The sequence below is a fragment of the Enhydra lutris genome, unplaced genomic scaffold, assembly GCF_002288905.1.
Source record: "Enhydra lutris kenyoni isolate GAN:26980312 unplaced genomic scaffold, ASM228890v2 scaffoldscaffold30, whole genome shotgun sequence".
NCBI classification, from domain to species: domain Eukaryota; kingdom Metazoa; phylum Chordata; class Mammalia; order Carnivora; family Mustelidae; genus Enhydra; species Enhydra lutris.
The window spans coordinates 22,657,526-22,685,473 of record NW_019154114.1 but is presented as its reverse complement, the minus strand read 5'-3'; the positions used below and the strand labels follow the sequence as shown (position 1 = coordinate 22,685,473).

At 54.1% G+C, this 27,948-nt stretch overlaps 2 protein-coding genes across 15 annotated transcripts; one reads left to right on the top strand and one right to left on the bottom strand.

Annotated features, from left to right (window-relative positions):
• Window positions 1–12: 12 nt before the first annotated feature.
• LOC111152810 (differentially expressed in FDCP 8 homolog) lies at window positions 13–27,948 on the bottom strand. Of its 14 annotated transcripts, none has more exons than XR_002640949.1 (14): window positions 24,586–24,894; window positions 23,034–23,167; window positions 21,921–22,018; window positions 20,476–20,625; window positions 19,526–19,667; window positions 17,856–18,020; window positions 17,137–17,264; window positions 16,823–16,936; window positions 16,010–16,090; window positions 15,176–15,316; window positions 14,904–15,013; window positions 3,810–4,026; window positions 180–336; window positions 13–79 (listed from the first exon to the last, which is right to left on the bottom strand). XR_002640949.1 is itself a non-coding variant. In XM_022511462.1 (12 exons), the coding sequence occupies exons 1-12, from the start codon at window positions 24,657–24,659 to the stop codon at window positions 7,893–7,895; spliced, it is 1,344 nt and encodes a 447-aa protein (XP_022367170.1). In that variant the 5' UTR covers window positions 24,660–24,894; the 3' UTR covers window positions 7,843–7,892. The 14 variants fall into 14 exon arrangements, 9 of the variants coding, with proteins under 9 accessions (XP_022367170.1, XP_022367168.1, XP_022367166.1 ...); XR_002640948.1 differs by having other exon boundaries at window positions 27–84; XR_002640950.1 differs by lacking the exon at window positions 180–336 and having other exon boundaries at window positions 20–79.
• LOC111152809 (CENPB DNA-binding domain containing 1) lies at window positions 5,422–7,795 on the top strand. The gene has a single exon (XM_022511455.1). The coding sequence runs from the start codon at window positions 6,108–6,110 to the stop codon at window positions 7,785–7,787; it is 1,680 nt and encodes a 559-aa protein (XP_022367163.1). The 5' UTR covers window positions 5,422–6,107; the 3' UTR covers window positions 7,788–7,795.

The window sequence follows — 27,948 nt, the reverse complement described above, 5'->3', positions numbered from 1 at the left end:
GAACTGTGTTACAGGGCAGGCCAACTGCGATGTACAGTAGTAGGGCAACACTTCTGATCTTCTGTTGTTTCTATTAAACCTGAACTGAGAAAAAAATAAAAATTAAAGTTAAAAAATTAAAAAGCAAAAACAAAAAACACCCTACTGCAGGACCGTTTACCCCTGAACCTGCCCCTCACCTCAGATGCTGTCCCAAGGGCAGGAATGACAGGCACAAACCGTTTGTCCATGTAAGACAGAGAACAGCAGAGGTGACACACAGGGCACTGAGCAGCTAACCACGGGCCTCCATGCTCAGTCACAGCCTACAGGCACAGCCCACAGCTCTGTCGTGGCCTGTATTCGGCAGACAGATGGATGTCGGCTGTCACTCTCCTCATAACAGGAACGCTTTCAGCCAGCAATATGAACCTATTTCCATTTTGATATACAGAAACCAATTCAGGAGCAGGAATGGAAGCCTGGTATGTCCAGGCGTTAAGACTGCATACTGCCGGGTGCCTGGGTGGCTCAGTCGGTAAGGCCTCTGTGGACGGCTCAGGTCATGATCTCACAGTCCTGGGATCAAGCCCTGCACTGGGCTTCCTACTTGGCAAGGAGTCTGCCCCCTGCCCTGGCTCGTGCTCACTCCCCCTCCCTCCCTCTCTCCATCTCTCTCTCTCAAATAAATATGTATTTTTTAAAAATCCAAAAGGCAGGGCGCCTGGGTGGCTCAGTGGGTTAAGCCTCTGCCTTCGGCTCAGGTCATGATCCCGGGGTCCTGGGATCGAGCCTCACATTGGGCTCTCTGCTCAGCGGGGAGCCTGCTTCCTCCTCTCTCTCTCTCTGCCTGCCTCTCTGCCTACTTGTGATCTCTCTCTCTCTGTCAAATAAATAAATAAAATCTTAAAAAAAAATAAAAATAAGTAGATAAAAAATAAAAAAAATAAAAATCCAAAAGGCATGCAAACAGTCTTACACTAAGTACGGTGCCATGTTACAGCCAGAGCGGATTCAGGAACCTTCCGTCCGCCCAATGGCAGCCACCACAAGAAAACAGTGCCAGGGAGAAGGAAAATTCGGTCCCAAAGGCCCACAAGCTACCCCCAGCCATCTACAAGCAGACATGCCCTTCTGGGAAGCTCTTCAAAGACACAGTTCAGGGGCGTGCCCCGTTTCATTTTGCTATTCATTTGCTCTCAAAAGCATCTCAAACCACTACAACATAGCTCTTTCTGAAAAGTAAGTAAATACTCAGGGTTGTGTGATGAGGACGTGTTCCCAGCTCCAGCATCTCATGACTACCCCACAAAGCTCAATGGTCCATTGTAAAGCCTAGTACTCGCGAAAGAAGGTCCTCAAAGAAACCCAACAGCTCAGCTTCTGACACAAACTCCCCAAGAGGTAAGACCCCAACAACCCTCACACTCATGAGACAAGAGCTGGGGGCATCCTCACAGCCCCCCTCAGGCTCCAGTCTCTTTCTGTCTGGATCACTCCCCAGGTGACCTGTCTTAATTTCTCCAACACAGCACACTATCATCTGTGTGTACAGCTCAACATGGGGAAGCCTGGGACGCAGGGGACAAAACAGGCAAGGAGGGTCACAATAAAAGCTCACCCTCACTTAGTGCAGAATGCTCCTTCTTTATACTTTTATTTATTTCCCAAATATTTTTTGTCATAGGCATGAAATATATTTTAATTAGATAAAACAGCAAAGCTATTTTAAATCAAAGATTGCTGCTTAAGTTTCGGGATACTGTAGTTTCTCATTCCCAAATAAGCCCTTCACAAAAGGCTATCTGTTCCAGATCATGGGCGTGGAAACGCGTCAAGGGCTCAGGGGTGGCTGTGCGGAAATTTCCTTACTTCTGGGACACGCTGTGAGATCACAACTCCGGAGGGGGCAGAGGGCCGGGAGACAGTGCAGCAAGCCCCCCACTCCCGGCTGGACGTTCCCAGCCCACACGACAGTTCCTCCAAGTACGCGGGAGAGGGCACGTGGACGGAGCCTGGGGAGAGGCTGCCACCACTGTGCACCAGAGGGACTGAGCACAGGACTGCATGAGGCAAGCCGGGGAGGGAACACTCCACCCTCCAGTCCTCGGCCTGTGCCTCAGAACAAGCAAGCCACTGTCAGCCGTGCCAGACCTCAGCGGAACTCTGGAATCCATCCAGAACACAGACGGGGAGGACCCCTGTCTCACCCCTCCTCTCCTGCAGGAGGCAGGCCCTTGGGAGACAGGAGTGGCAGCTACCATTCCCCTCCCCTGTAGGGAGCAAGGGCCTCTCTGAGGACAGACACGTGGACAGACAACAAAGACCTCAACCGTAATGCCTGGTGGGAAACCATGGTTTCCTACAAACACCATCACATAGGATTCCTGATCTTAACAGTGTGGTGTTTAGGGTAGCGGGCAAAGGTGGACCAAGCCCTCTGCTCCCCCTGAGGTTTACACTCACTTCGCCCATGCTCAGCACCCCAGAGAAGCGGAAGGCGCTGCCAGCCCGCACAGAGCCTGGAGTCGACAGTCGGGTCTGTCCTGCTTGGGGGCGGCAGCGCAGGACGACATGTCACAGCCAAGGAACGAGGAAGTCAGGCCGTGGTGTGAAAGGGACATGCACCCGGGAGGAAAGTGGGCATGACAGTGTTCAGTAAGGTAGTTCCTGGAAGAAGTCCAAGGGTGTCTCGTCCATACCCCAAGGCTGGGGCTTCTCAGGGCTAGAACTTGCAGAGCACATGCACGTGCACACACCACAGGGGTAAACAGACTGTAAACTCCCCTCGCCAGACCTCTTGCCAGGGACCACCGCACGACGTGCTTCCAGGTGATTTCCTTCCCAGAATCCAGCCACTGAAAAGTCCCATGGCAACACCAGCCCCCAAAACACCAGACTGCGGAAATCCTTGTCATCCCCAGGGAACACCCCCGTGGGACAAGAGAACACAATTCTACGGTGCGACAACAGCTTCATCAAACTGTAATTTCCTTCTTCAGACATTATGAAAGACATCAACCAAACACGCCATCCTCACACTCCACCACCGGACCTCTGTGTGGGTGAAGTCAAAGCCGGTCCTGGTGGGAAAGGCATCTGCGTGGTCCGCGGGAGCACACCAGAAGCAGCAGCTCAGCACAACACCCAGGAAAAGCAGAACCTCCGCGAAGAGCCAGCATTTCTGCGGCTATCTCTTATCAGAGGCTTTTCTTTATGTATGTATTACGTTCCGTTGGCCAGCATACAGCACATCATTAGTTTCTCACGTAGTGTTCAACGATTCTTTAGCTGCGTGAAATACCCAGTGCTCATCACAACAGGTGACCTCCTTAATGCCCATCCCCTGGTCACCCCATCCCCCCACTGCCCCCCCTTCTCTAATGCTCAGTTTGTTTCCCAGACTCCAGAGTCCCTCACGGTTTGTCTCCCTCTCTGATTTCCTCCCATCTGGTTTTCCCTCCCTTCCCCTGTGGTCCTCCACACCATTCCTCATGTTCCACACGAGTGAAACCATATGGTAACATCTGCGTCTTTTAAAATTCAGATGGAAAAATAATAAAAAATTTAAAAATAAATAAAATTCAGATGGGGAAGCCCCTGGGGGTCTCAGTCAGTTGTTTCTGACGTCAGCTCAGGTCATGGTCCACCTCAAATAACATGGCATTCACCCCTCTCCATTACCTTCTCTTCGTTTTCTACTTCCCTTCTTCTACTTCCTTTCCCTTTGCACCTCATTTAACCACCTAACACGCCATGGGACCCGCTTTTCTCTGGTTCTCCTTTTGTACAGCAGGGATAGAACAGCAAGATCACCAACGAGAAAATACCTGCATGGAAGCCTCCGGAACATAAGCTTCCCTTGAGAAGTGTTAATGCTAGGGCTCCTCTTCTAACTACACAGCAGATCGCGACTGCATCTCCAGCTTTGGCACACCCTCTTCAGTCTACAAATAAGGCAGAGCAGCCCATGCGGCAGGGCGCTTGCCTGTCCTGTAGACCATGATGTCGCCAGCTTGTTGATGCTCAACAGATGAATGACTCAGTCTGTGGAAAAAACGCCAAGATCATCCAAGCTGCTTCATAACTAAGACTTCCATGAGGTCCACAGAAGTTCAGTGACTCGTGACACACGTGTGTGGTACATCAGCTACTGACTTCCACGGTTGAACCAGAACAGCCCTCTGCAATGCTGAGATGCCAAAGGTAAAAGGCTCTGTTGTCACTGATATTTCTAGAGACAAAACTGACTCGCACCACCTCCAGAATGAATAGGGATGAAAGGGAAACGTCTACTACTGAAGCCAGGACAGAAAATGAATCCCTGAAATCCTTCTTCATCTTTCACTACTGTCTGACAACCACGATATTTTTCTTGGACCAAAATTCAGAAACTCCGTGTTTGTGCATTAGGAAAAAAATTAAGTCACCGGGATCGCTGTCCCCGGGCTGCATCAATCAATACAGGACAGAACGCGGGCGCCTGTGGCTCAGCGGCAGAGCCACCCACTCCCGGTTTCGGCTCAGGTCATGATCTCACGGGTCCTGAGAGGGAGCCCTGCCTCAACCTCCTCGCTCAGCGGGGCATCTCCTTGAAGATTCTGTCCCCTGCCTCCCCCTGCCCTTGCTTTCTCTAAATCTTTTTTTTTTTTATATTTTATTTATTCATTTGAGAGAGAGAGAGCAGGAGCAGCGAGAGAGGGAGAAGCAGGCTCCCCGCCAAGCCGGGAGCCCGGCGCGGGGCTCGATCGGAGGATCTCGGGATCATGACCCGACCCGAAGGCAGACGCTTCACCAACGGAGCCCCCCAAGGCGCCCCTATGATAAATAAATCTTAAAAAGAAAGAAAGAACTAGAACCACCTTAAAACACGGCATTCTATTCCTCGTCTCTAGGCCCGGGAAAGGCCCACGCTCTGGAGTCCCGGGAGGCGGAGGCGCCGGAGCAGGGCAGACCTGAACGGCAAGGGGAGGAAAGCCCCTGGCCAGTTCCAGTCTTGCACTTCCTCTCCAGCGTGAGACGGACTTTAACACTCACAAGGGGGCCGCCCGCGGAGGCTGCCGGGGTGGCCGCCGCTAAGCCCGCTCCTCCGTTCCCCCGGCCTCTAACCCCGGCACGGCCGGCGCAGCCGGATGGCGTCACCGCGGCCCTTACCCACCCCACCCCCCAGCTGGGCGGCCGGCTCAGCCGGATGGCGTCACCACGACCCCTACCCCGGGACGACCGGCAAAACCGGATGGCGTCACCGCGGCGTTAAGCGCCCACCCGCCGCCGCCGGACACCGGCGGGTAGAACCTCCCTGCTCACCTGCTAGGCTGTTCCGAGGGCCATCACGCCCGTGGCTCGCCGTCCTGCCGCGTCTCGGGCCACCGCCGCCCCCCGCCTGTGAGACAGTCCCCGCCCCCAACCTCGCGCCGCCCGGGCGCGCCCTGGCGCACCACAGCGCCCCATCCCCGAGCCGGTCCCCGCGCGCCGGAGGCCTCGCGCGTGCGCAGTAAGGACCCGGCGCCAGCGCGGGACCTCTCCGCGCGTGCGGACGCTATCACGTGACTTTTCAGGGACAGGAACGCGCGCGCTGCCTTGTCCCACCCAGGCGGTGGCGCGCAGAAAGCTCGGCGACCTGCTAGGGGGACGGATGCTGGGACTGCCGACTGATTTTCGGCCGGGCGCCTCCCAGGACACAGACTTCCCGGGTCCTCCAGAGGACGCGGCTCACGGCCGCGCAGAGAACAGCCACGCTCCGGCCCGCGTCCCCGGCCGCTGCTGCGCGTCCATGCGCGCCTCAGACGAGGGCTCCGACTCGGGCTGTGCCGGGCCGCACTAGCCCCTTTCACCGACTTGTTTTCGGGTCACGGGACCCGCCAGGCTCTCATGTTCCTGCAGACCGGCTGCCCGCCAAGTGGACGCCCCGACACCGCAGGCCCACGCCGCCTGCGTGCCCGTCGAGCGGGAGCCAGCCGGTTTCTGCAACAGCGGGCCCGGCCGGCCTTTGCCGACCTTGTCATGGCTCCTGCCTGCGCCTCCTGGCAGCACATTTCTTCTCCCAGGTTTAGCCGCGGAGCATAGAGTAGCCACGAGCACACTGGCACGTGAGACTGCTGTGATTTTACTGCATTTTGGAGGCAAAGATGCCTGGGAAAAGGCCCCTGAATGCAGCGGTCATCCCACATGCCAAAAGGGAACGGAAGGCAATTACCCTGGACCTAAAATTGGAAGTCTTAAGACGATTTGAAGTGGGTGAAAAGCTCAGCCAGATCGCAAAGGCCTTAGGCCTCGCTGTTTCTACCGTGGCTACAATCCGAGATAATAAAGAAAAAATCAAAGCAAATTCACAGGTAGCTACTCCCTTGAGAGCCTCCCGGTTGACTCGCCACCGAAGTGCCATCATGGAGACCATGGAGCGCCTGCTGCACGTGTGGCTTGAAGACCAGAGCCAGCGAAACGTGCCCCTGAGTGTCACCATCATTCAGGAGAAGGCCAAGAGTTTGTTTGATGACCTGCAGCGTGAAAGAGGCGGAAGGTCTCCCGCAGAGAAGTTCAGTGCAAGCAAAGGGTGGTTTGTGAGATTCAAGGAGCGCCACGGTTTGCCCCACTTCACAGTGAGCAGCACAGCGCCGGGACACAAGGACGTGTATCCAGAAGTGCTTAGAAGCATCATCGAAAAAGGTGAGTACAGCCCTCAGCAAGTTTTTAATGTCGATGAGACAGGGCTTTACTGGAAGAGAATGCCTGAAGGAATGTTTATTTCTGTGGAAGAGAAAGCCGAGTCAGGCTTTAAATCTTCCAAAGACCGCCTGATGCTGCTGCTTGGTGGCAATGCAGCTGGGGACTTTAAGCTGAAGCCCTTACTGGTGTACCACTTGGAAAATCCCAAGGCTCTGAAAGGGTACTCTAAGCCCAATCTACCTGTGATCTGGCGCTCAAACAAAAAGGCATGGGCAACCAGGACCATCTTTCAGGAATGGTTCACATACTTCTTTTGCCCTGCCATAGAAAAATACTGTGCCCAAAATCATCTCACCAACAAAGCGCTGCTCATCCTAGATAATGCACCGTGCCACCCGGTAAATCTGGGTGATCTGTCTGATAACGTAAGAGTCGAATATCTTCACGACAGAACCGCCGACTTGGTCCAGCCCATGGGTCAAGGCGTAACCTCTATTTTCAAAGCTCATTACATGAGAAGAACTTTTGAGCACATCCTAGAAGCAACAGATGGAGAGGACACAGCCATGATCAGGGAGTTCTGGAGAAACTACAGCATCATGGATGCTGTAGACAACATTGCAGTGGCTTGGGAGGAGCTCAGACGGGCAACAATGAACAGTGTGTGGAAGAAGATTTGGCCGGAGTGTGTTCAGTTCCAGAGTGTTTCCCAAACAGATAACATTGCACAGCTTCAAGAGAACATTGTGACCCTGGCCCGGAACATGGCTTTTGAAGAGGTTGTAGAAGCCGATGTGGACCGGTTGCTGAGGTCTCAGGAGGACGATCTCTCAAACGAGGAGCTGATGCAGCTGGAGCAGGAGCCCTCGGGAGAGGAGGAGAGTGAAGATGCCGCGCCCGCCCTGCGCCAGCTAACTACAGGAGAGCTATCCGCAGCCTTCTCACATTTTGAAGCAGGCTTGCGAGTCCTTGCCAGTAACAGCCCTGGTGACAAGTGGAAACTGCAAGTCTCAAGAGCAGTCAGCGAGGCAATTAACTGCTACAGGGAACTGTACAGGGAGAAGAGCAGCGCTCAGAGCAGCTCTCCTAGGTCCTTTCTCCGTGGTGCAACCACGTGCTTGTCAGAAGAAAGCCGGCAGTAACAGGGTGACCCCAGGGGATGAGGCCCAGCCACGCCTCTCGACTTCTAAGATGCCTTACATCCCCGGAAACTGTTCCTGATGTTTTCATTTTGACGCTTGACAGTATCAAATTCTGTCATTAAAATTTCATTCAAATATGTACTTTAGAATAATTGCATGCAAGACTACCCAGGAAAATGTTTCTTCAAAAAGAGAATAATGCAAAGAGGAGACTAGCCCTTCTGCACATGAAAGCAAACTATAAAACTTCTGTGATTATTAAATCAGGGCAGTAGTCAGACCTGTGGAATAAGATAGAAAGCCCAGAACTTTTTTTTTTTAATGGTGCTAGGCCACTGGTTAATCATTTAGAAAAACATAAAATTAGATCCATGCCTCACGGGATACATAGGAATCAACAAACGGGGCACCTGGGGGCTCAGTGGGTTGGGCCTGTGCCTTCGGCTCAAGTCATGATCTCCGGGTCCTGGGATCGAGCCCTGCGTGGGACACTCTGCTCAGCAGGGAGCCTGCTTCACCCTCTCTGCCTGCCTCTCTGCCTACTTGTGATCTCTGTCCGACAAATAAATAAATCTTAAAAAAAAAAAAAAAAAAAGGAATGAACAAACAGGTCAGGGATCCAAAAGTAAAAATTGAAACCATACAAATACTACAAAAACACATAGATGACCGCCTCTTTGACCTGGTCACTGGGAAATTATCTGCCTTAAAATGCAGATAAAATAAGAAAATTTCATCAATTTGACCATATAAAAATGTAACAAAAGAACTTTTTCACGGAGGAAACATCACTACAAACAAAGTCAAAAGCAGTTGACAGACTGGAAGAAAATAGTGGCGACATCTCACAGATAATGGGCTGATATCCCTGACAGGTGAAGAACTCTTAGGATTAAGAAGAAGAAAATACCAAAAATCCAACAGGAAAGTGGACCAAGAATATAATTCATAAGTCTATAAATTAGATCTTGAAGGATATGAAAGTTCAACTTCATTCATAATGAAAGAAACGCAAATTAAAGCTACACGGACATCTTACTAATAGTGAAAAAAAGAAAGTATGACTACATGTTGTGTTGGTGAGGCTCTGGGCTAACAGGCATCTGAAACATTGTTGATGGGAGTGCAGACTGGTATGGCCCTTATGGAGGGGTGCTAGACATTCCTAGACCCCCGCAGATACACTGCCAACCAGAGAAAATACATGTGCACAGGTTACTCATTGCATGCTTGTTTGTAACTGCAAAAGTGAGACAGCCTGAATATTCATCTGTAGCAGAGTACTGAAACATCTAATGGCTGTTACACACTAGGGACTACAGGTGTAAGAGATGGTAGCACCAGTAACAGAGGAAGAACTGCCAGGAGTGGTTTCCGGGGTATACTAATAATTGACAAAAGCAACCGGCAAGAGAGTAGTACCTGCCGTTTTTGTGAAAGAAAGAAGGGGGGAAAGGAAATAATATATGTATCTTACTTGTTTTTGCAAAAAGAAACACAGGAAGGAGAAACCAGAGACTAAAGAGATTGGTTACCTGGTGGGGGAAGGAGTGGAAAGGGGCAAAGGAATGGGGGGTGTTGGAATGTGATAGGCCTTTCATAACGTTCCTTTAAGATTTTCTTTTTAATGGGCAACTGGGCGGCTCAGCTGGTTCAGCATCTGCCTTCAGCTTGGGTCATGGTCTCTGCGTCCTGGGATTGGGCACCGCGTTGGGCTCCCTGCTCAGCTGGGAACCTGCTTCTGTCTCTCCCTTTGCCCCTTTCCCTGACGTGTTCCCTCTCTCTCTCTCTCTTAAATAAATAAATGGATAAAATATTTAAAAACAAAGGTTTTCTTTTTAAGTAATCTCTACATCCACTGTGGGACCCGAATTCACAACCCCAAGATCAAGAGTCACAGGCTCTACCAACTGGGTCAGCTGGGCGCCCTGGCCTTTGGTGAAGTTCAGACTGTGAGAATCATGTTAATGTATCACACAAGTAAAGCAGGGAACTAAATCCAAATGGAGTATATGAACGGAGCCATATTTCCCATGAACTCCATACCCACAGTGAAGAGGGGGAAACCCCAAAGTCCATTTTGAATACCCTGTGTTTTGACTATATGCCCTCAGGCTAAAGCCAAGCCAGAACTCTAAACAACTATTAAACTCTAGTTAGTAAGCTGTGTTTTCACGGAGGCATAGGTTGGCAAAGCTGACCGTACTTTGTGTTCTAGGGTTGAGCAAATAAATATTTATGGGTAACAAAGCCAGGTTTCTGTCCAGAAGGGAATCACAAATATGAAAAAGGGAAAGAATTGCGTGGTGTAGCTTTGCAATTAGAAGTATCCGTGTGAACTCATGGTTTTTAATATGTTTCTGAAGAACAAGATATTGACGTACAGAGTACAGTTTTCTAGCTGTCTGCTGAAAGGACCTAGAAGCACTGAGCCCTGGAACACATCACACCCCACAGCCGCCATTCTCCACCAACCAGCCTTTGGGCTTCTTGGAGAAATGTCTGGTTTCAGGACCAGGACCAGTTAAGTGCAAAGCAGCTAAGAACAGCTTACAGTGCTGGAAGGTGCGGTGCCCACAGGGTGACAGGAACAGATCAGGACACAGGAGACGAGCCGATGAAAACCAGCATCTCCAGGAGTGGGACAGACAGTGCACTGAGGACACAGCATCATTTTCAGGGAATTCCCACCCAAAGTGCAAAGCCCGGATCTTATCAGAAAAATCCACATTGAAGAATATCCTTCAAAATAATTAGCTTGTGGGGCACCTGGGAGCCTCAGTCAGTGAAGTGTCTGCCTTCGGCTCAGGTCATGACCCTGGGGTCCTGGGATTGAGCCCCACATCAGGCTCCCTGCTCAGTGGGGAGCCTGCTTCTCCCTCTGCCTGCTGCTCCCCCATTCGTGCCGCTCCCATCAAATAAATTCTTAGAAAAAAAAAATTTTAGCTTGTGTTTTTTTAAGGTATCCGTGTCACGCACCCTTCCAAAATAAAGACAGTGAAATATACCTACCAGCTGAATGGCAAAATCTGAATAAATTTTGTTGTAGTCTACGGTATCATGTCAGTGTTAGTTTCTGGGGAGAACTGAGCTGTGGCTGTGTGATTCCCTTGTTTGGGAGGAGCAGACACAAGTATTTACAGGCCAAGGGGCATGATCTCTGCAACTGATGGCCAAATGGTTGAAAAAAAGAATATAGCAAATGGGAAATGTTAGTATTTAGGGAATCCAGGAGGTGAGTAAATGGGAATGTTTTTGCAATGTTTCTGTAAACCTAAGTTTGTCAAAATACAAATGGGAAAAACACTATGGCATCACCTGAGAGAGAGACAGTATACTTTATCTTTCCTGGAGTACCCCAGGTGTAGCTCTATACCTTTGTCATGGGGGCGTGTGCTTACACATGCCGGCACCAGGCCCGCAGACAGCCGGCCCGCACTGTTCATGCGGCTCTCCGCTTTCCGCAGGCAGAGTTGCAGTCTGTCAGCCTATCTGAATGGTAGCTGGGTGGGGATGGTGTCCAAAGAGTCCTAAAGCAGAAGACTCATGTTCTCTGGGTCATGGTCCCTTTGAGATCCTGGTCACAACTGTAGATATTTCTCTGCAAACAATGTACACAGGAGCTCGAAGGCAATCTGGGAGGGAGGCAGTTATGGTCCTCCTGAAGACCACGGGAATGGTCTTAAATTGCAGTGAGGGCCTTTTTGGGGTTTAGCTTGTGCAGGAGGCTGCCGGGGGCTGGTCCTGTGACTTGCACGGCCATCCAGTTTCTCGGTGACGGCCTTGGGTTAACGAGAGTCCACAATGAGGACTCTAGAAGACCGAGCATTATCTGCATGCCAGGCCCCGTGCTCAATGCTTCCTAGACCCTAAACACCCCACAAGGTATGTGTTCTCACCATTCACAGAAATGGAGCTGACAGGGAGCCACAAACTTGGCCCTCTGATTCCCAAAAAGAACTTCTGCCCAGAACAGATCACATTTGACCCCACTGGATGGGGAAGACTGGGCTTTTCCAAAGCCTGCACTTGGGCTGCGTGTCAACAAACTGTGCCTTGTCCCCAATTCACCACACGCACCAGAGTGTAGAGAACACGGATTTAATGAGACAGCAGCCGCGGCATTATCATGGCGGGACACCCCTGCTGCTCTCTGTGGAGGACGGGCCATGCAGACTGGGTCTTGGGGGTCTTTGTACCGTGCTGTGGACTCCAAGACCCGCACACAACTTTGTTTAAAGACTTTGCCATTCCAACAGGGTAAGTGGAAACATTGGGAAGGAGGAAATGGGCTTGGTCAAAAGAAAAGGGAGCCAACTCTTTGTCCAGCAGACACCAGTGTATTATTAATGCTTGCTACGGACACGGTGATTGTAACTGGAATAATGTGATGTTTGCTACACAGGAGATACAGGAACAGCCAATGTCCTTGTGACAGAAATGGAACACAGTGGTGAGAAATGTGCAGACTTGGGGGTGTAGGAAAAGGGCATTTGGCCCTTAAGCCCCCCTTCAGCCCTGGAGAGGAAGGGGAAGCAGGACGGGGACCTGTCACTGGTCCAACCTCTCCAGTGTTTGCTTCTCACTGTCACCCCGAGGCAGATCAGAACACACCACTAGAGGACTGCCCAGGGCCACCATGGGAGGCTTTCTGATGGTGCAGAGAAGCAAGGAGGGGACACTGTCTTTATCCACCATTCTTGTCAGCCAGCAAGCTAAGCTGACCTTTGTGCCACCAGTCCAAGGTGACAGACATCCAAGGGACTACACTCCACCAGCACCACCCGTGCCGTCACCTGTGCACATCAGCAGCCATGCACAATCCAGGCAAGAGGGCACAAAAGATGAGAGTCACCCCATGGAACATTCTCTTCCCACAGACCTCCCCACCACGGCAGGGCCTCTGAAGCACAAAACAGCCCCGCAAATACTGAGCCGACAGTGGCTCCCGCGGTACAGATCTGGGCATTCTCACACTCTGTCCTGGGGTTCCATTTGCCAGCAGGGGTACAAGACCTTCCGCATCCAATCCTCAGTCTTCCTGCACATGCTCTGGGATCCCTGCCCAAAGCTCCCTTGAGCAAATACTCCCAGTGCCCGACCTCAGGCCCCCAAACAAAAGACCAGTGGCTGGTGGTGGTCTGTGAGCTGTCCGGAGCCCTCAGATGGCACAGGGAGCCCTTCCAGCAAAGATGTGACTGCAGCCAACCCTGTTGCCTAACCTAGACCTTCCCCCAGGGGCACAGTCCCTACTCCCAGCTGGGAAGGAGGACAGCCTCTTCCACCAGACCCCCAGCCTCCCAGCCTGGAGCACCACAATAAGCACAAAGGGAGGAGCGGGGGCTGGTCCACCCAGGGGGAAGAACCTCACGGCCCCCGTCCTTCCATGTTGTACGGAAGTGGGAACCCCCTGGATGGGCCCTGTCGGAGAACCCAGTGAGAGAGAACCTTCAGAGGCAGGAGCAGGGCTCTCAGGAGACAGTCGTGAACAACCCCAGTTAGGGCCACCTACAAGTCCCCACACAAAGGGTGAAGGGGATGGGGGCCTCCAGCTAGATCCAAACCATCCACTGCAGAGGAAACTCGGGCCACACCTGGTGTCTGCAGCCAGCACTCCCGGGGCTTGTTGGCTACTCCCCCAAAGCCCTTTAGGGGTTCTCAGGGTGGCCAAAGCCCAGCGGCCTTGACCCCAAGGGCCTCCTCAAGGCTCTTTGCCACAGGGGGCGGTAAGAAGCCTCTCCCCACTTCCCTGTTCATGGACCCCACGCCTTCCCAGCATCACACCCAGCAAAGAGCCCCACGAGGCTGCCCCCAGTCCCAGCAAGTGCCTGGGACAGGGATGATGGTCCTCACAACCCGTTGGCCCAGCACCGGAGAGAGGTCTGGGGCTGGGCCCTAGGGGTCTCCAGAACACAAGAAACACCTTGACTTTGGCAATCACTGGCAGGTTGAATGCCAGAAAGGCCTGGGAGGGGCGCCTGCTGCTCTACGCATCCACTTCTGGACCAGGCTCCTGGAAGAGCGACTGCTTGCGCAAGGTAAGCCGAGCACATTTGGGGCACGTTGTGGAGTTGTCATAGTAGCAGTCCCTGGGGACAGGGAGGGTGGGGTCAGCCCCAGCAAGGGTCTGGGCTCTGTACGTGAAACTGCCTCGAAGCCTTCCCGGACTTCCTAAGTCAGGCCATTCTCTCCCCCTTCTGTGGATGGGCACATGGAGGCAGTTTCTCCCAGAGGGCAGAAGCCAGGTCTGCACACAGTGCCCCCAGGCCTGGGTCCAGGGCCTCAGGGTGGGCCCCTGCTGCAGGGTTCGCACCTGCCAGCCGGCTACCATCCGACATCTGCTGGGAGCACTCCGTGTCTCAACTTCCCTGCCTGGTCTTTCCACCACCACACAGAGCCTCACCTGGGGCACGGGGTGCGCACCGGGTCCTGGGGACTGCTGCTCCTGGAATACCCGTTTTTCACTCCAGTCCCTTCTGGGACAGCAGCCCCAGGCTGCACCAGCAGTGCTCGCTGGGGCGGACAGCAGGTGCCCGATGGAAATCCACGTGGACAGCAATGGGAGGCGCCCATCTGAGCCCAGTGTGAGGCACCGTGCAGGGTCCAGCAGGCCCACTCTACGTTAGTAACTGTACTGATCACTCTTCCAACCTATGTCGTTATTTTTCCAAACATCCCCTAAGTCTTTTTGTCACAAATACTTAACATTGTTTGAACCTAAGTAGTTAATAAAAACGTTAGGTATTTCTTTGGGCCTAGGGATGTTTAAAAAAACCACCGAGACACTGGGGCTGCCCAGAACCAGAAAGTCGAGGGCCCCCTGGCCTCCGCTACAGTGCGCGTCTGCTGGAGCAGGGAAGCAGACAGCACCCGTACACCAGGGTCTGGGCCACAGCACCCCTCCCTGGCCCCAGAGGGGCTTGTTCCCCCTTGGAACTTCTAATTTAATCCCACACATTAGGGTCTAACCCCACATCTAGGATCAAGGCAAAGGGCTCTAAAAATCAGGCAGCAAAGACTGACCCCCAAATGTCACCCCTCCCCCCACCCCTCCGTCCCTCCCTGCCTACTGGGAACACGCACACCTGGCCTAGGGGTGGGTCGGGCCACACGAACCTGTGGAAGACAGCAGAGCAGTCGGTGCACACGGACGTGTGGCTGTCGAAGGGGAAGAGGACGTCACCCTCTCTGCAGAGCTCACACACGAAGCCCTTGGCCTGACACCGCTGGGGGCAACAGTGTGGCGTGGAGGGCAGGTCAGTGCCAGCTGTGGAGGGCACCTGAGGCAGAGGACACACGGGGCCCAGCGGCTTGCCCGCCCTCCCTGCCCCAGGGACTGGGAGTAGAGGGAAAGATGCCCCCAGCCTGCAGGTCCCCGGTCTGCCCACCTCACAGTCCAACTTGATGTGCTTGGCAAAGAGCGTGTGTGTCTCCGTGAGGGAGCAGCTCAGGCGACCCGTGTGCGCGTCCAGCAGGTCCTGCACGGAGTACATCTCATCGTTCTCCACGAAATGCTGCCGGTCCTGGAGCTGTGGGTCCCAGCAAGCGCCACGCCAAACACTGGGTGAGGGCCCCTTCTGCGGCCCACCCCCCTCCCCCAACCAAGCCGCCCATCCTCCAGGCCCCCGGGAGCTCACGGGAAGCAACAGGTGGTGTCGGGCTCTGGGCCTCATGGTGCCTCCCCCAGGCACCCCACTTTCAGCACGCTGGGTACCCCACACCTCTGCCCAGCACGCCAAAGCTCCTCCTGGGCCTGACCCTGTTCACCATCTCCCTTTCCCGGCTTTATCTTGCTCACAGACCTCACCACCCCCTGACTCTTTATTTTTCTTCCCCACCTGAAGTGAGGACACGGATTCCTGCCTGTTTTGTTTCCTGCTCCCTAGGATCTAGAACAGTGAATACCCATGAATGCTTATTGAACCAATAGTAGGGGAGCCTTGAAGAGTGTGTTTGTGGTCAGTCCTTCCTGAACAGTACTGCGCCTGGTGCACTCTATGGAGACCCAGGCAAGGGCTAGAGGGTGACACCCGCTCCCCTCCATGACAGAATCCGGGAACACTTTTGTGGCTAGAATGCCTGTTTGCTCGCTGAAGACCTGGGGTTCCTTGGGACAGAGCATGGGAGACACACGCAAGCTCGGAAAGAGACCTGGATCTCTGTGTCCCCTTTGCCTGCGCCCCCTGCACTCCCAGCTCCCACTCCGGGGCCAGGGGCCTGACCTGCAGGAGCAGACGGGCCTCCATCGCCTCCCTGCAGGTAATGAAGTAGGGCTTCATGAGCAGGATGTCCTGGCGCAGCTTCTGTGGGTGAGAGGGGAGGTCTGCCACGGCAACCCTGGCAGGCCCGCACCATGGCACACTGGGGGACAAGGGGGCAGGCACTCCAGGTCGGGAGGGGACAGATGGGGCCTTCACGGCCCCCAGGATGGTCCCAGATCTGAGAGCTCCAGCCAAGCTCGAGTTTGAACCACGGCTTCCAGGCCAGGGCTGCCCGAGCAGCGTTCACCCTCAAACACATCGTACGAAAGAGAAAAAGAATAATGTTGTGTGCTGATTCTGTTGAAATCATCTTTTGGATATACAAAGTAATATAAAACATACTACTAAATTAACTTTACCTGCTTTTTACTTTTTTTTTAAGATTTTATTTATTTATTTGTCAGAAAGAGAGAGAGAGAGAGAGAGCACACAAGCAGAGGGAGCAGCAGAGGGGGAAGCAGGCTTCCTGCTGAGCAGAGAGCCTGACGCAGGGCTCGATCCCAGGACCTGATCACAACCTAAGCCAAAGGCAGACGCTTCGCTGACGAAGCCCCCCAGGCACCCTGCTTTTTACTTTCGTAAAGAGTAAAAAGAAAATTTCCAAACTGCCTCTGGGCCTTGTATCATATGTGACTGGACACCGCTCTAGGATCTTGAACCCTAAGGACAGCTGAGGGGTCCCCCCCGAACCTTAGCAGGGGGCATCCCCCCTCTGCTCCCAGGACACATGGGGATAGCGCGGCGCACCCTCACCCCTGCCCCCTCCCGCCTTACCCGGATCTCCACCAGCTCCTCCACATAGTTGAACAGCAGAGGGTTGATCTCCCGGAGCCTGAGCACTGGCCGAGACGCCATGAGAGCCAGGTACCGCATACTACAGCGGGACACCTGGGGGCGAGGGGAGGCACCCCCAGCATTGCACATGCACCCCCAGTACTATGGCCCCCAGCCTAAGCCAGGCCTAAGCACTGGCTCTCCCTTCTTGGGGCTCCAACTCCTCCCCTCCCAGCCCCAATCCCCCCACCCCCGGCCCCTACACCACCCTTGCCACCCTCCCTCCACACACACATCCCGCTCCCCTGCCTTGCCTTGCGCGGCTCGAAGTCCCAGTTGTGCACAACTCGTGCAGGGATGACCGCCAGGTCATTCCAGTGGCAATGGGTGCAGTAGTACTGGCCCGTATAGTCACACTGCCGGGCCTCGCTGGGCACGCCCCCTGTCACGGTGACGGGTCATTACAAAGTCAGGGCTGCCCTCGGGGTCCCTGACAGCTTAGGAACCACACAATATGTGGAAAGCATATGGGGCAAGAGGCAGATGACCTGGGAGGCTCCGCCCTCCAGACCTGACACAGTGTCTTCTCAGCCACGAGACCTGAAGCAGATCAGGGCACACTGCTGCCCTCAGTTTTGTCGTCAATAAAATGGAACAATAATAGGACCCCCACTGCAGGACTGCTGAGAGGACCCCAGAAATTAACATGAATAAATCTCTGACATGTGGCACACTAATGATACTGTGTGATTTTTCCCATCTAGGTAGGCTTTCTGTGACAATGGGGCCACACAGAAGGTTGAGTGCAGGCCAACACTAGGGGTCCTCCCAGGTGACCTGGGCTGGAACCTCAGTCTGCTTGAGTGGGAGTGAAAAGATGCCAGTAGCAGCCCCTTGCCCCTTCCCATGGAAAGAGAGCAGGACACCAGCCCCAGGAGCCCAGCTGCCCCTCACTGTCTGATTTACCCAATTTTCTTACCCCTGCCTACCATAGCCCCTGCCCCCGCACCCTGTTCCCTCCGGGGGCACTCACGCAAGGAGATGGGTGCCCGACACTCCGCGCAGCGGTAATCTTGGCTGTCCAGCCCTGTCTCCGGGCAGATGTTCAGCTCATACTCAGCTTGGTGGCTGACTTTGGAGCGCACGCAGGGCTTGGAGATGAGGTTCAAACACTTGCTGTGACATCGGTAATAACATCCTGGGGTGGGGGGGCAACAGGGTGCCTTTCAGAAGTGGGGGGTATCCAGCAGCCCAGACCGGCCTTCAGCTCTACCCCAATTCCCATCTCACTCTGAGAGCTTTGCAAGGCCCCCCTGTAGGTCCCAAAATGTCAGAGACCTTGTCAGTCCCCATCCCAAGCTTTGCCCAGCGGGTGTGAGGAGACCTTCCGCCCCATCTCCAGACTACTGTTCCCACCTCGACGCCTCAAGGGCAGCGAAATCACTCCGTCTGAGGGAAATTCTCGCTCTTCCTTCAAAAACCCGCCTCCCACACACGGTTTTCTCACCTCAAATGTACTGACTCCATCTTCCCACCTGCTGAGACTAAAATTTGTAACATCTTCTCAACTTCCCTTTTATGCCTCTTTCCAGCTCTCCAGCGAGTGCCACACCCGCACGCTTCTCACCCAAAACACTCCACCCTGATCAGAGAGCCAGCATCCTCCCCCAGCTCTCCACACTCCTTCCTTCAGGCCATGCTCAGCTCAGTGCCCAGAGTGGTCCTTCTAAAACCCGGGCATGGTGCCTGGGTGGCTCAGTTGGTTAAGTGGCTGCCTTCGCCTCAGGTCATGATCTCGGGGTCCTGGGATCAACCCCCTCATCGGGCTCTCTGCTCAGGGGGGAGCCTGCTTCCCTCCTCTCTCTCTGCCTGTCTCTCTGCCTCTCTGCCTACTTGTAATCTCTCTCTCACTCTCTCTGTCAAATAAATAAATAAAATCTTTAAAAATAAATAAATAAAATCTTTAAAAAAAAATAAATAAAACCCGGGCATGTCCAGCACCGACCTGTGGCCCCCTGTGCGCTTAGAGAAAAGCCCTTGGTCCCCTCTGAGCCCACCTTGACCAGCCTCCTCTCAGACCCAGTGCCCCAGCCACGCTTCTCTCTGCTCCACGCTGAAGACAATGGCCACACACCAGCCACGGGGCCTCGGCACACACCTCCCCCACAGGAACATTCTTCCCCAGATATACTCCTGGCTTACTCCCAGACTTCCAAATTTTGCTTAAATGTCACATGATGCCTTTTCATTCCACCCTAAAGTCACACCCATCACACTGCCTGACCCACACTGTTTCTTTCCTTGTTTTTCTTCAGTGGACCATACTGTCTAACACACCACAAGCTCACTCAGAACAGCACCATCCACAGGAATTCTCTGCAAAAACAGAAATGTCCAACACAGTGGCCACCAGCCTCACATGGCTACTGAGACTGCATAACTAAGGAATGAAGTAGTTATTTATTTTAACTGGTTTAAACTAAAATTGGAAGAGGCACCTGTGGCTTGTGGCCACCATACTAGAGAGCCAAATGTGGAGGAAAGGCTGGTAAAGAAAGGAGTTTGAGTCTGTTGTCCCTTGTTTCATCCCAGGTAGTCAGTCCATCAGGCTCAGTAAACACTGAGTACACTGCACAGAAGTCACACGCACATACCCAGAGCTGCCGGGTCTGGGTGTTGACACACCTGTGCCGGGGCACCCACCTGTGCAGGTGTACCAGGTCTGAAGGAGCCCCCAGATGATGGTGTTACACTTGTCACAGGTTTGCTTGACACTCTTGCCCTTCTCCTTATAGAAACGGTGCTCCAGGAGGACTCGTATGTTGGGCTCATCCTCATTGGGGTCCTGGAGAGAGGCCCGGGAGGGGTCACAGGTGAGCCTGCTGCACCTCCTTTTCCTTGCCATGAACCCTTTTACTTATTTCTTCCAGGTACCATTTATAGCAGACATGGTGAGTTTCCCCCAATGTCACACCCTCTTTTCCCTTAGGCAACAGAACTCCCCAGTGAGCAGTCAGGCCTGGACCATCCGGACAACAGTCTGACTTTCCCTGCACCGGGATGCCATCCTGGGACGATGTGAGCGTCAAGGGTGTGTACGCAGGAGTGATAACGCCTTCCCTCCCCTCCCACCCTTTTTTCCTGCTAAGTACAGACCCAGAGGTGACAGGGGGCCATCTTAGAATCTCCACAAGGACTGGCAAAGCAGTAAGAGCTGCCCTGTGGGCCCTCGGTCACCTACAGGGTCTCCACATGAGTAAAATTACATGTCATTCCTTTAAGCCACTGTATTTTGGGGTGTGTTGTTACCAAAGCCTTCCTTGTGCCTTCATGAATATTGTGCTTTCTAATTCCCAGGGACGGTGCCAGCAAGTTAAAGAGCACCCACGGTCAAGGCAAACCTGTGCGTTTGGGCCTCCAGGATGCATTACCTTTACTGCTGTCGCCTTCGTGAAACACTCGGGAAGTCCCCGCCCCACCCCCCAACTCTAGGCCCTGAGGCTCAGGGAGGGACTGACCCCATGCACTTGAGCCGGTGGGTGGGCCTGTGCCCTGCGCTGGCCAAGCCAGATTAGACTAACAGAGGAGAGCCTGCCTGTGGGGTGAAGGGCCCCCTCTGTCCTCCATGGGGGGCGGGGCAGGTCAGTGCCCACCTTCAGCTCCTGGAGCTTCAGCCGGAGGTGAATCAGCCTCACCACAGCGTCCTTCTGCTTCTCTGACTGCTCGGGCAGCTCCAGGATCGTCTGCTTGCACTCCTCGATGGCCTGCCGCAGCTGCTCAATGTCCGAGGCCAGGAACAGACCCTGCCCGGGGCGGGGGGGGGGCGGGGGGAGGCAGGTGACAGTGTCAGAGGCCCACCCTGCCTGCTCTCCACATGGAGGTCCAGCCCAGGGCAGACCCCCCCACCCTGTCACCGGCCTCCATGAAGAAACAGAAGCCCAGAGGGAGGGGCTGAGGACTTGCTCAAGGCCCCACAAAGTTAGCAGCACAGGTAGGAACCAGCCTGTGCCACCTGCCCACCAGCGGGACCTGGCCACTCATGGGCCTCTGAAAACCTAATTCAGGATGTTTTCCAAAACACAACTTCTTCTTTCTTTTAGAAACCCTATCCTTCTTCTGGCTGTGCTATTTTGCTTATGTCTACAGAACTTCCTCTTGGATGAAAGCCAAGGGAAGGACAATTTGCCTGTCATGAAGGACAGGAAGTGGCCTCCAGCTTAATCACCTAGCCCAGAGATGCCCCAGGTACCCACGCACCCCGAGCAGCAGCACCTCACAAGGACTCGGGGCCAGGGCCCAACAAAGGCCCTGGGCTCGGGACCCTGCTATTACAGGGAAGGAAGCCGGGCTCAAGTCGGAGCAGAGTAGCTGAGGCCGACCTCGCAGAGGGCACAGGACAGAGCTGCCCTCGGGACCCCCACCTCTGCCTCCAGGAGACCAGGCAAAGAGCAGGAGATACCCCTACTCTGGAAACTCGGTGTGTGGCCCATAGCGGGGGAGCAAAAATTTCTTCAGTGAAGGTACAAAACACAAATACAAAATAAGTAAATGAGAACCGGGGGCTTCTGGGTGAACCTTTTTTTTTTTTTATTTCAATTACTTAGGATGTTTCTGTGTTTCTCTCAAATAAAAGTTGAAGATACTTTGCATAAAATTAAAAGATTTTCAAACTTTTTAAAAGAGATTATTAGAGCCCTTTAATTAAAAAAAGGAAAAGCTTCCATAAAACAAGAAATTGAACTGAGGAGAGTGGCCTGTGGTTCTTCCCTCACCCTGCTGCGTGGCCACAGCTTCCCCAGGACCCAGAGGGAGCCAACCCTCATGTCTGCCTCCCACTGACCTGGAATGTGGGGATAGGGACGGCCCCAAACCAGAAGAGCAACTTTGGGCCCCAAACCCCAGGTCAGCTGGTCTCTCTGGCTCCCCACCAGGTTTTGGAGATGGGGGGCAGGTGTCATTAGGTCTCAGATTCAAGGCCCAGGAGCCCCTGCAGGTGGACCGGTCCTGCTCCCCGAGGACGGGGTGACAAGGATATACCCAGCCGCTCCTGCCTTAGGGGCTCCCCCAGTCCCCCTCTAACCCCAGGCCCAAACCTTACCACAGGGCGGGAGAAGTGGTCCTCAGATAAGCCAAGATCCATCACTCGCTCAGTGCAGCAGAACTCTGGCTCTCCAGGGGGCAGCTCGGGCAGGGCCTCTGCAGTGGGTGTGGGTGTGGAGGGCAGCAGAGAGAGAAAGGAAGATCAACCTGCCTCTCCCCCAGGAGTAGGCTGGGGCCAGAGAAGCCCACAGGAGATGCTGAGGGCTGCCAGGCCCTACCCTGGTACCTGCTGTGTTTGCATTGGCAAAGGAACCCTAACCCTATACAGGTAAGAGAGAGCCATGCTAAAAGATGAGGTGGGAAAAAAATCTAAAAATAAAATCTAAAAAAGAAACCAAGAAGATGAGGTGGATACCCATGGTGCTGAGAGAGGTCCACAAAACAGTATTAGAGAAACATCCCAATTTCTTTGGTTGTTTTTTAAGATTTTATTTATTTGAGAGAGAGAGACAGAGAGCACAAGCAGGGGGAGAGGCAGAGGGAGTGGGAGAGGCATAAACAGACTCCCCACAGCAGGGGAGGGGGGGCTCGATCCTAGGACTCTGGGATCACCACCTGAGCCCAAGTCAGACACCCCACGGACTGAGCCACCCAGACGACACAGAAACATTCCAATTTCTAGGGCACACCTTACACATGCATATATGGATTCAAGACTGCTGGCGAATTTCACAACAGAATTTCTGGACCCCCGTGTGGACTCCAGGAGATCTCTGTGCGCACACACACCCCCAAAACCCTGGCTGCCTCTGCAGCTCTCAGAGCCCCACCTCCTGATCCCCCGAGGAGCTGGGCCTCCGTCCAGGCCACTCCATCCTCTCCCTGACCAAAGTGCAGCTCTGAGTTCCTTCCCCAAGTATTCCCCGAGTGAGTGCCTGCTCTGTGCTGGGCTCTGGGACGCAGCAGTGACACGACAGTCACAGATCAGATCCCTGCCTTCGGGAGAGCGTGTCCTAATGGGGCCACAGAACAGGCAGAATGTAGCTTGTGCCGAGGAGGAAAGGGAAGTGGCCAGTAAGGGGCCCAGCTACCTGGGAAAGCCAGCATGCTCCACAGGAGGAGCTAGGAAGAGAGGATGGGGGGGCCACTCAGGCCTTCCCCCAGCACCTACCTTCAGAAGTGACTTCTGGGGCCTCCTTGCTGGCCCTCTGCTCATGCTGCCGTGGCCCAAGCTCCTTGTTGAAGGGGTTGAGGTGGGCCTGCCGGAACCGGGCCAGCTTCTCGTCATATTCCATAGCATCCCACCTGTGGGGGCGGGGATGGGGGGACAGACAGACAGAGATGAGCCTCTAGATGAGCTCCTAGACTCACTGCACTCCCACCCCCTTCCTGAGTTCCTAGGGTTCCAGAGGGGATGTCTGGCCTCCTTCCCTCCCCCAGGAGGGTTCATGTGGAACACCCCCACACTGTGGCTGCCATCCTCTGCCCCTCCTCCAACCAGCTCAGCCCCCTCACCTGGGCCCCAGTGGTAACTTCCCCTCAGGAACAGAGACCCACGGGGGGCACGCAAGTGGAACAGAGCTAGGAGAGGGACGTGACCACCCCAAGAGTACCCGGCCAATCTGGAACCCAGGCCCCCTCCCTCCCAGGACTCCCCATTCAGCCCCAGTCCAGCCATGTCCTCACTGCTGAGAAGGCAAGGCGTGGCCACTCCCATGAGACAACACCTCCCAGGACTCCCGGTCCTTACTTCTGGACCTGAGCACAGGTGTTCCTTTTCTGTCAGAGCACCCCAAAACCACAGCAGTGGAGCAGAACCATCAGAGACAATTGTCAAAGGTCACAGTGCTGGACACTAGGAGCCAATGCTGGGGGGCAGGCCTGCTCTCCCACCTGCACTGTGGCCTTGGGCACGGCCCATCTTCCTGGTGCCCAGGGAGCCCTACACCTCTGCCAGCATGGGGAGAAGGCTCCGGAATGCTCATCAAGCATCATGTAGGCCAGCACCGCACCTCACTGGCCTGGATTCCCACTGAGGCTCTGTGTGGCCCAAGTCAGTGCATGGCCCACACCTCAGGATCTCAGGAAATAGGAAATGCCTCACTCCCCACTGGCCCGTCTCTCAGCAAGTGGCCAAACTCACAGAGCTAAAGGCTCCTGAAAGGTAGAAAGGGGCTTTGACTGGAGACACTGATTCACTTCCCAGGTCCTCCCACCTCCTTAGCTTCTCTGCCACCAAGGTGACATGAGTTCATAGGAAGTCGATTGTTTTTCTTAAAAGTGCCGGGTGTTAATTATGCTTTCTCTGTACCTATTTAGTCTAAAATAATTCATGATTATAAAAGACAGGCCTATGACTCCTATCTTCACTCCCTCCAAAAGAAAGACAATGGATCCCAGGGAGGACAGCCTTGACAAGAGTCATCCCTAGTGCCACCCAGTGCTGGCTGCCGGGCATCTGGGTCAGAAACTCCCGCACCGGGGCGCCTGGGTGGCTCAGTGGGTTAAAGCCTCTGCCTTCGGCTCAGGTCATGATCCCGAGGTCCTGGGATCGAGCCCTGCGTCGGGCTCTCTGCTCGGCGGGGAGCCTGCTTCCCTTCCTCTCTCTCTGCCTTCCTCTCTGCCTACTTGTGATCTCTGTCTGTCAAATAAATAAATAAAATCTTTAAAAAACAAACAAACAAACAAACAAACTCCCACACCAACTGTGGGACCTGTCCTACCTGTTCAGCCTCCGCGGTGGGGATGTGGCAGAACCCAGCACCTGGGTCAGCACAGGAGAGGACACAGATGCCATGGACTATGGGCTTAAGCCTCCTCTCTCTCATAGCTGACAGCTTTGGGCAGATCACTCAGGGTGGTTGGGCCCTGACGACCAGTGCCTCTCCAAACAACAGAATCACAGTGTCCTGGGAAGCACCCAGAGTGCAGGACAGACCCAGCTATGCCAGGACTCACTCACCCCATCTTTCCTAGTGGTGAGAAAGATTTTGTGCCTGACCAGGCTGCAGTCAGGCTCCCGAAGCCTCTCCTAGGCCACCTGGGCCCCTCCTGTGACATCTGGTTCTAGCAAGAACCCCGCTCCGTCAGTTCAGCAGGAGCTTCCCCACCCTGATACCCCGTCACCCTCAAATCTGCTATCATCCCCAGGTGACATCTGATCACCCCAGCCTGCCCTCAGAAGAGATCCTGGCAGGTTGGTTTAGCCAGAGTCCCCACTCAGCCCTGATGTGTCCCCTCAGCAAATCTCCACCTGCTGATTTTACTCTGCTCCCTGGCTATAAATTCTCACTTGCTTGTGTTGTGTTCCGAGTTGAATGCAGTTCCATATTGAGGTCTCTTTTCTCCTACTGCAAGAGTCTTCAATAAAATCTGCACTTACTGGGGCGCCTGGGTGGCTCAGTGGGTTAAATCCTCTGCCTTCGGCTTAGGTCATGATCCCAGGGTCCTGGGATCGAGTCCCACTTTGGGCTCTCTGCTCAGCGGGGAGCTTGCTTCCTCCTCTCTCTCTGCCTGCCTCTCTGCCTACTTGTGATCTCTGTCAAATAAATAAATAAAATAAAATAAAATAAAATCTGCACTTACTGCTTTAGCAACAGTCCAGGTATGTTTTTTCTTCTCTGCACAGAGGAAGCTGGATTTGGGGTTTGTCACGATTTCCCAGCCTTCCTATAGTTAGATGTGGTCATGTGACTGTGTTATGACCAATGGAATTTAAACAGAAAAATCTCGTGGGAATTTTTCTTTAAAGGAGGCACTGCCCCTCTTCAGCTATTCCTACCTCTTGCCGCCTGGGATGCAGATGTAATGGCTGGAGCTGGTGTAGCCACCTTGGGTTTGACATAGAAGCCCTGAGCTCCTTCACCCCAGGCTTCATTCAAGTGAGACAGAAATAAACTTCTGCTTTAACCACTGTTACCGGGAGAGGGATCTCTATCTCCTACATCTGAAACAGATCCTGAGGCATCACCTCAAGAGCCCTGTGGTAATAAAATGAATTGGTGCTATTCAAATCCCAGATCTGTCAGCTCCTAGCTGACATGTATGGTCTTGGGCAAATGCCTAAACCTTTCCTGGCTCTTGATTCCTCATGTTTCAAATGGGGGAAATAACAGTGCCCACTGTACAGGATTATTGTGAAGATTAAATTAGTTAATACAAAGTTCCAAGTATCCTGGCCAGCACACAGTATGCATCTGATAAGTACCAGGTACAGCTTACTATTATTATTGTTGTTACTAATGTAACAACAATGTAATGTAAGAATTACATGTAATGTAATGTAATGTAATGTAATGTAATGTAATGTAATGTAAGAATCAGATAGCCCTGGGTGCCTGGGGGGCTCTGTCAGTTAAGCATCTGCCTTTGGCTCAGGTCATGATCCCAGGGTCCTGGGATGGAGTGCCGCATCAGGCTCTCCGCTCAGTGGGGAACCTGCTTCTCCCTGTCCCTCTGCCTGCTGCTCTCCTGCTTGTGCTCTCACTCTCTGTCAAATAAACAGATAAAATCTTAAAAAAGAATCAGATAGCCCTGATTTAAATTCTGGGTTTCCCAGTGATGAACTATGTGATCCAATTTTCCTGCCCACAAATAAGAAGACTACCTAGCTCCTGCAGTGGGCAGAAGGACTAGGTTTGTACTTACACGTCGGGGAGCGCACAGCCCAGAGCTGTCGCTAAGCAAGTGGTCACTGTCATCACGTGACGGCCGGCCCAACCCCAAGGAAACTCCCCGCACTCTACACTACGGCCAGAGGAGCTTAGAAGCAGGAACACCTCTGCCCCTCCCAACAGCCCTCCTCTGAGCTGGAAGCTCCCCTGGAAAAAGCATCTTTCAGTTGCCTCCTTACGGGCAGTGCCAGCTCCCGGCCTAGCACAGAGGCCATGAGCAAATGGGTGCATGCTCATCCGACCTCTCTAGCCTCAGTCTCTCTCCTGCCAAGCTGGAGAATCGTACTTCCCTCAGGACTTCTGAGGGCACACAAGTGATGTCCCAACAACACAGACGCCCAGGGGAGGCATTACACAGCAGCTGCCTTGGCTCCACCCCCTACTCCCCCTCTCCCCCCCACCCCTACCCCACCCGGTTCACCCCTCAGAAAGCCCTGCGCTCAGATTCAGGCTTGGTCTCAGAGAGGAAGAGGCAGGAAGGGTGAAGACTGAGAGGAATGAAGGAAATCCATCATCCCACCTCTGCCCTCTTCTAGAGACTCGCCTTCTCTGGCAGGGAAGAGAGGGTAGGATGAGACAACTCAGCAACTCAAGTGAACCTCAGAATAAAGCCCAGGGGCTCATGAGGCAGGCACTGAAGGGTCTTGGGCTTAAGCTCCGGTGCACTCCTGACGGTTCTATTCTCACCCAGCCACAACTGGAGGTCCCTAGAAGTCCCCCTGGAGGTGGCAGGGGATGAAGTACATCCTATATTCTCGTGCCTGGAAGAAGGCCTGGCAGGACCCTCCGGGGGGCAGGGGCAGAGCTACTCCCCCTTTAAGGGTTATTTGCCAGAGAAACCTGGCACAGTGGCCACCGCCGGCCTCAGGAGAGAGCCACCCCTAAGACATACCTCCCGCAACTTCGCTCACGACAACAACAAGCATACCCTCTTCTACCACGCCCAGCCATTCCCTAGTGAGGAAACCGAGGCCCGGTATTCCCAGAGAGTGGCACAGCCCTGGGATCTGCGGCAGGTCTCACCCATCGTACAGATAGCGCGTGTGGACGGCCGGAAGCGGTGACAGTGTCACCCGGGGTTGGGGAGGGGCGAGAGAGGAGCCCCTCTCTGGGCTAATAAACCTGCCCGAGCGGGGTGGGAGGCAGCGCAGGTCCCCGGTGCCCCCAGCGCCCCAGAGAGGACGGGCAAGTCGGAACCGTGCATCAGGCGCGGGCGGGGGCCCTGGGCGGGTTCCTGAGTCCCGGCGCCCTCGGGAGAGGGGGCTCCCCGGGACGCGGCGGGCCCAGACAGCCCCCCAGGGTCGAGCGCCCCTGTTCCCTCCACCCCCAGCACCCCCGCCCCTCACCTGGCCCGCCCAGACTCCCCCCCCTCCGCCGCTCACCTGACCGCCGCCGCCCTCGCTACATTGTAAC

Bases quoted from the DNA above. Each gene is read 5' to 3' on its own strand.
- LOC111152809 (XM_022511455.1), top strand. From the start codon at position 6,108: ATGCCTGGGAAAAGGCCCCTGAATGCAGCGGTCATCCCACATGCCAAA.
- LOC111152810 (XM_022511456.1), bottom strand. From the start codon at position 24,659: ATGGCATCTGTGTCCTCTCCTGTGCTGACCCAGGTGCTGGGTTCTGCC. The intron at 23,168-24,585 runs GTAGGACAGGTC...CCGCCCCCACAG, and splicing joins CCACCGCGGAGGCTGAACAG to GTGGGATGCTATGGAATATG. The intron at 22,019-23,033 runs GTAGGTGCTGGG...CACCCACTGCAG, and splicing joins CCCAGAAGTCACTTCTGAAG to AGGCCCTGCCCGAGCTGCCC.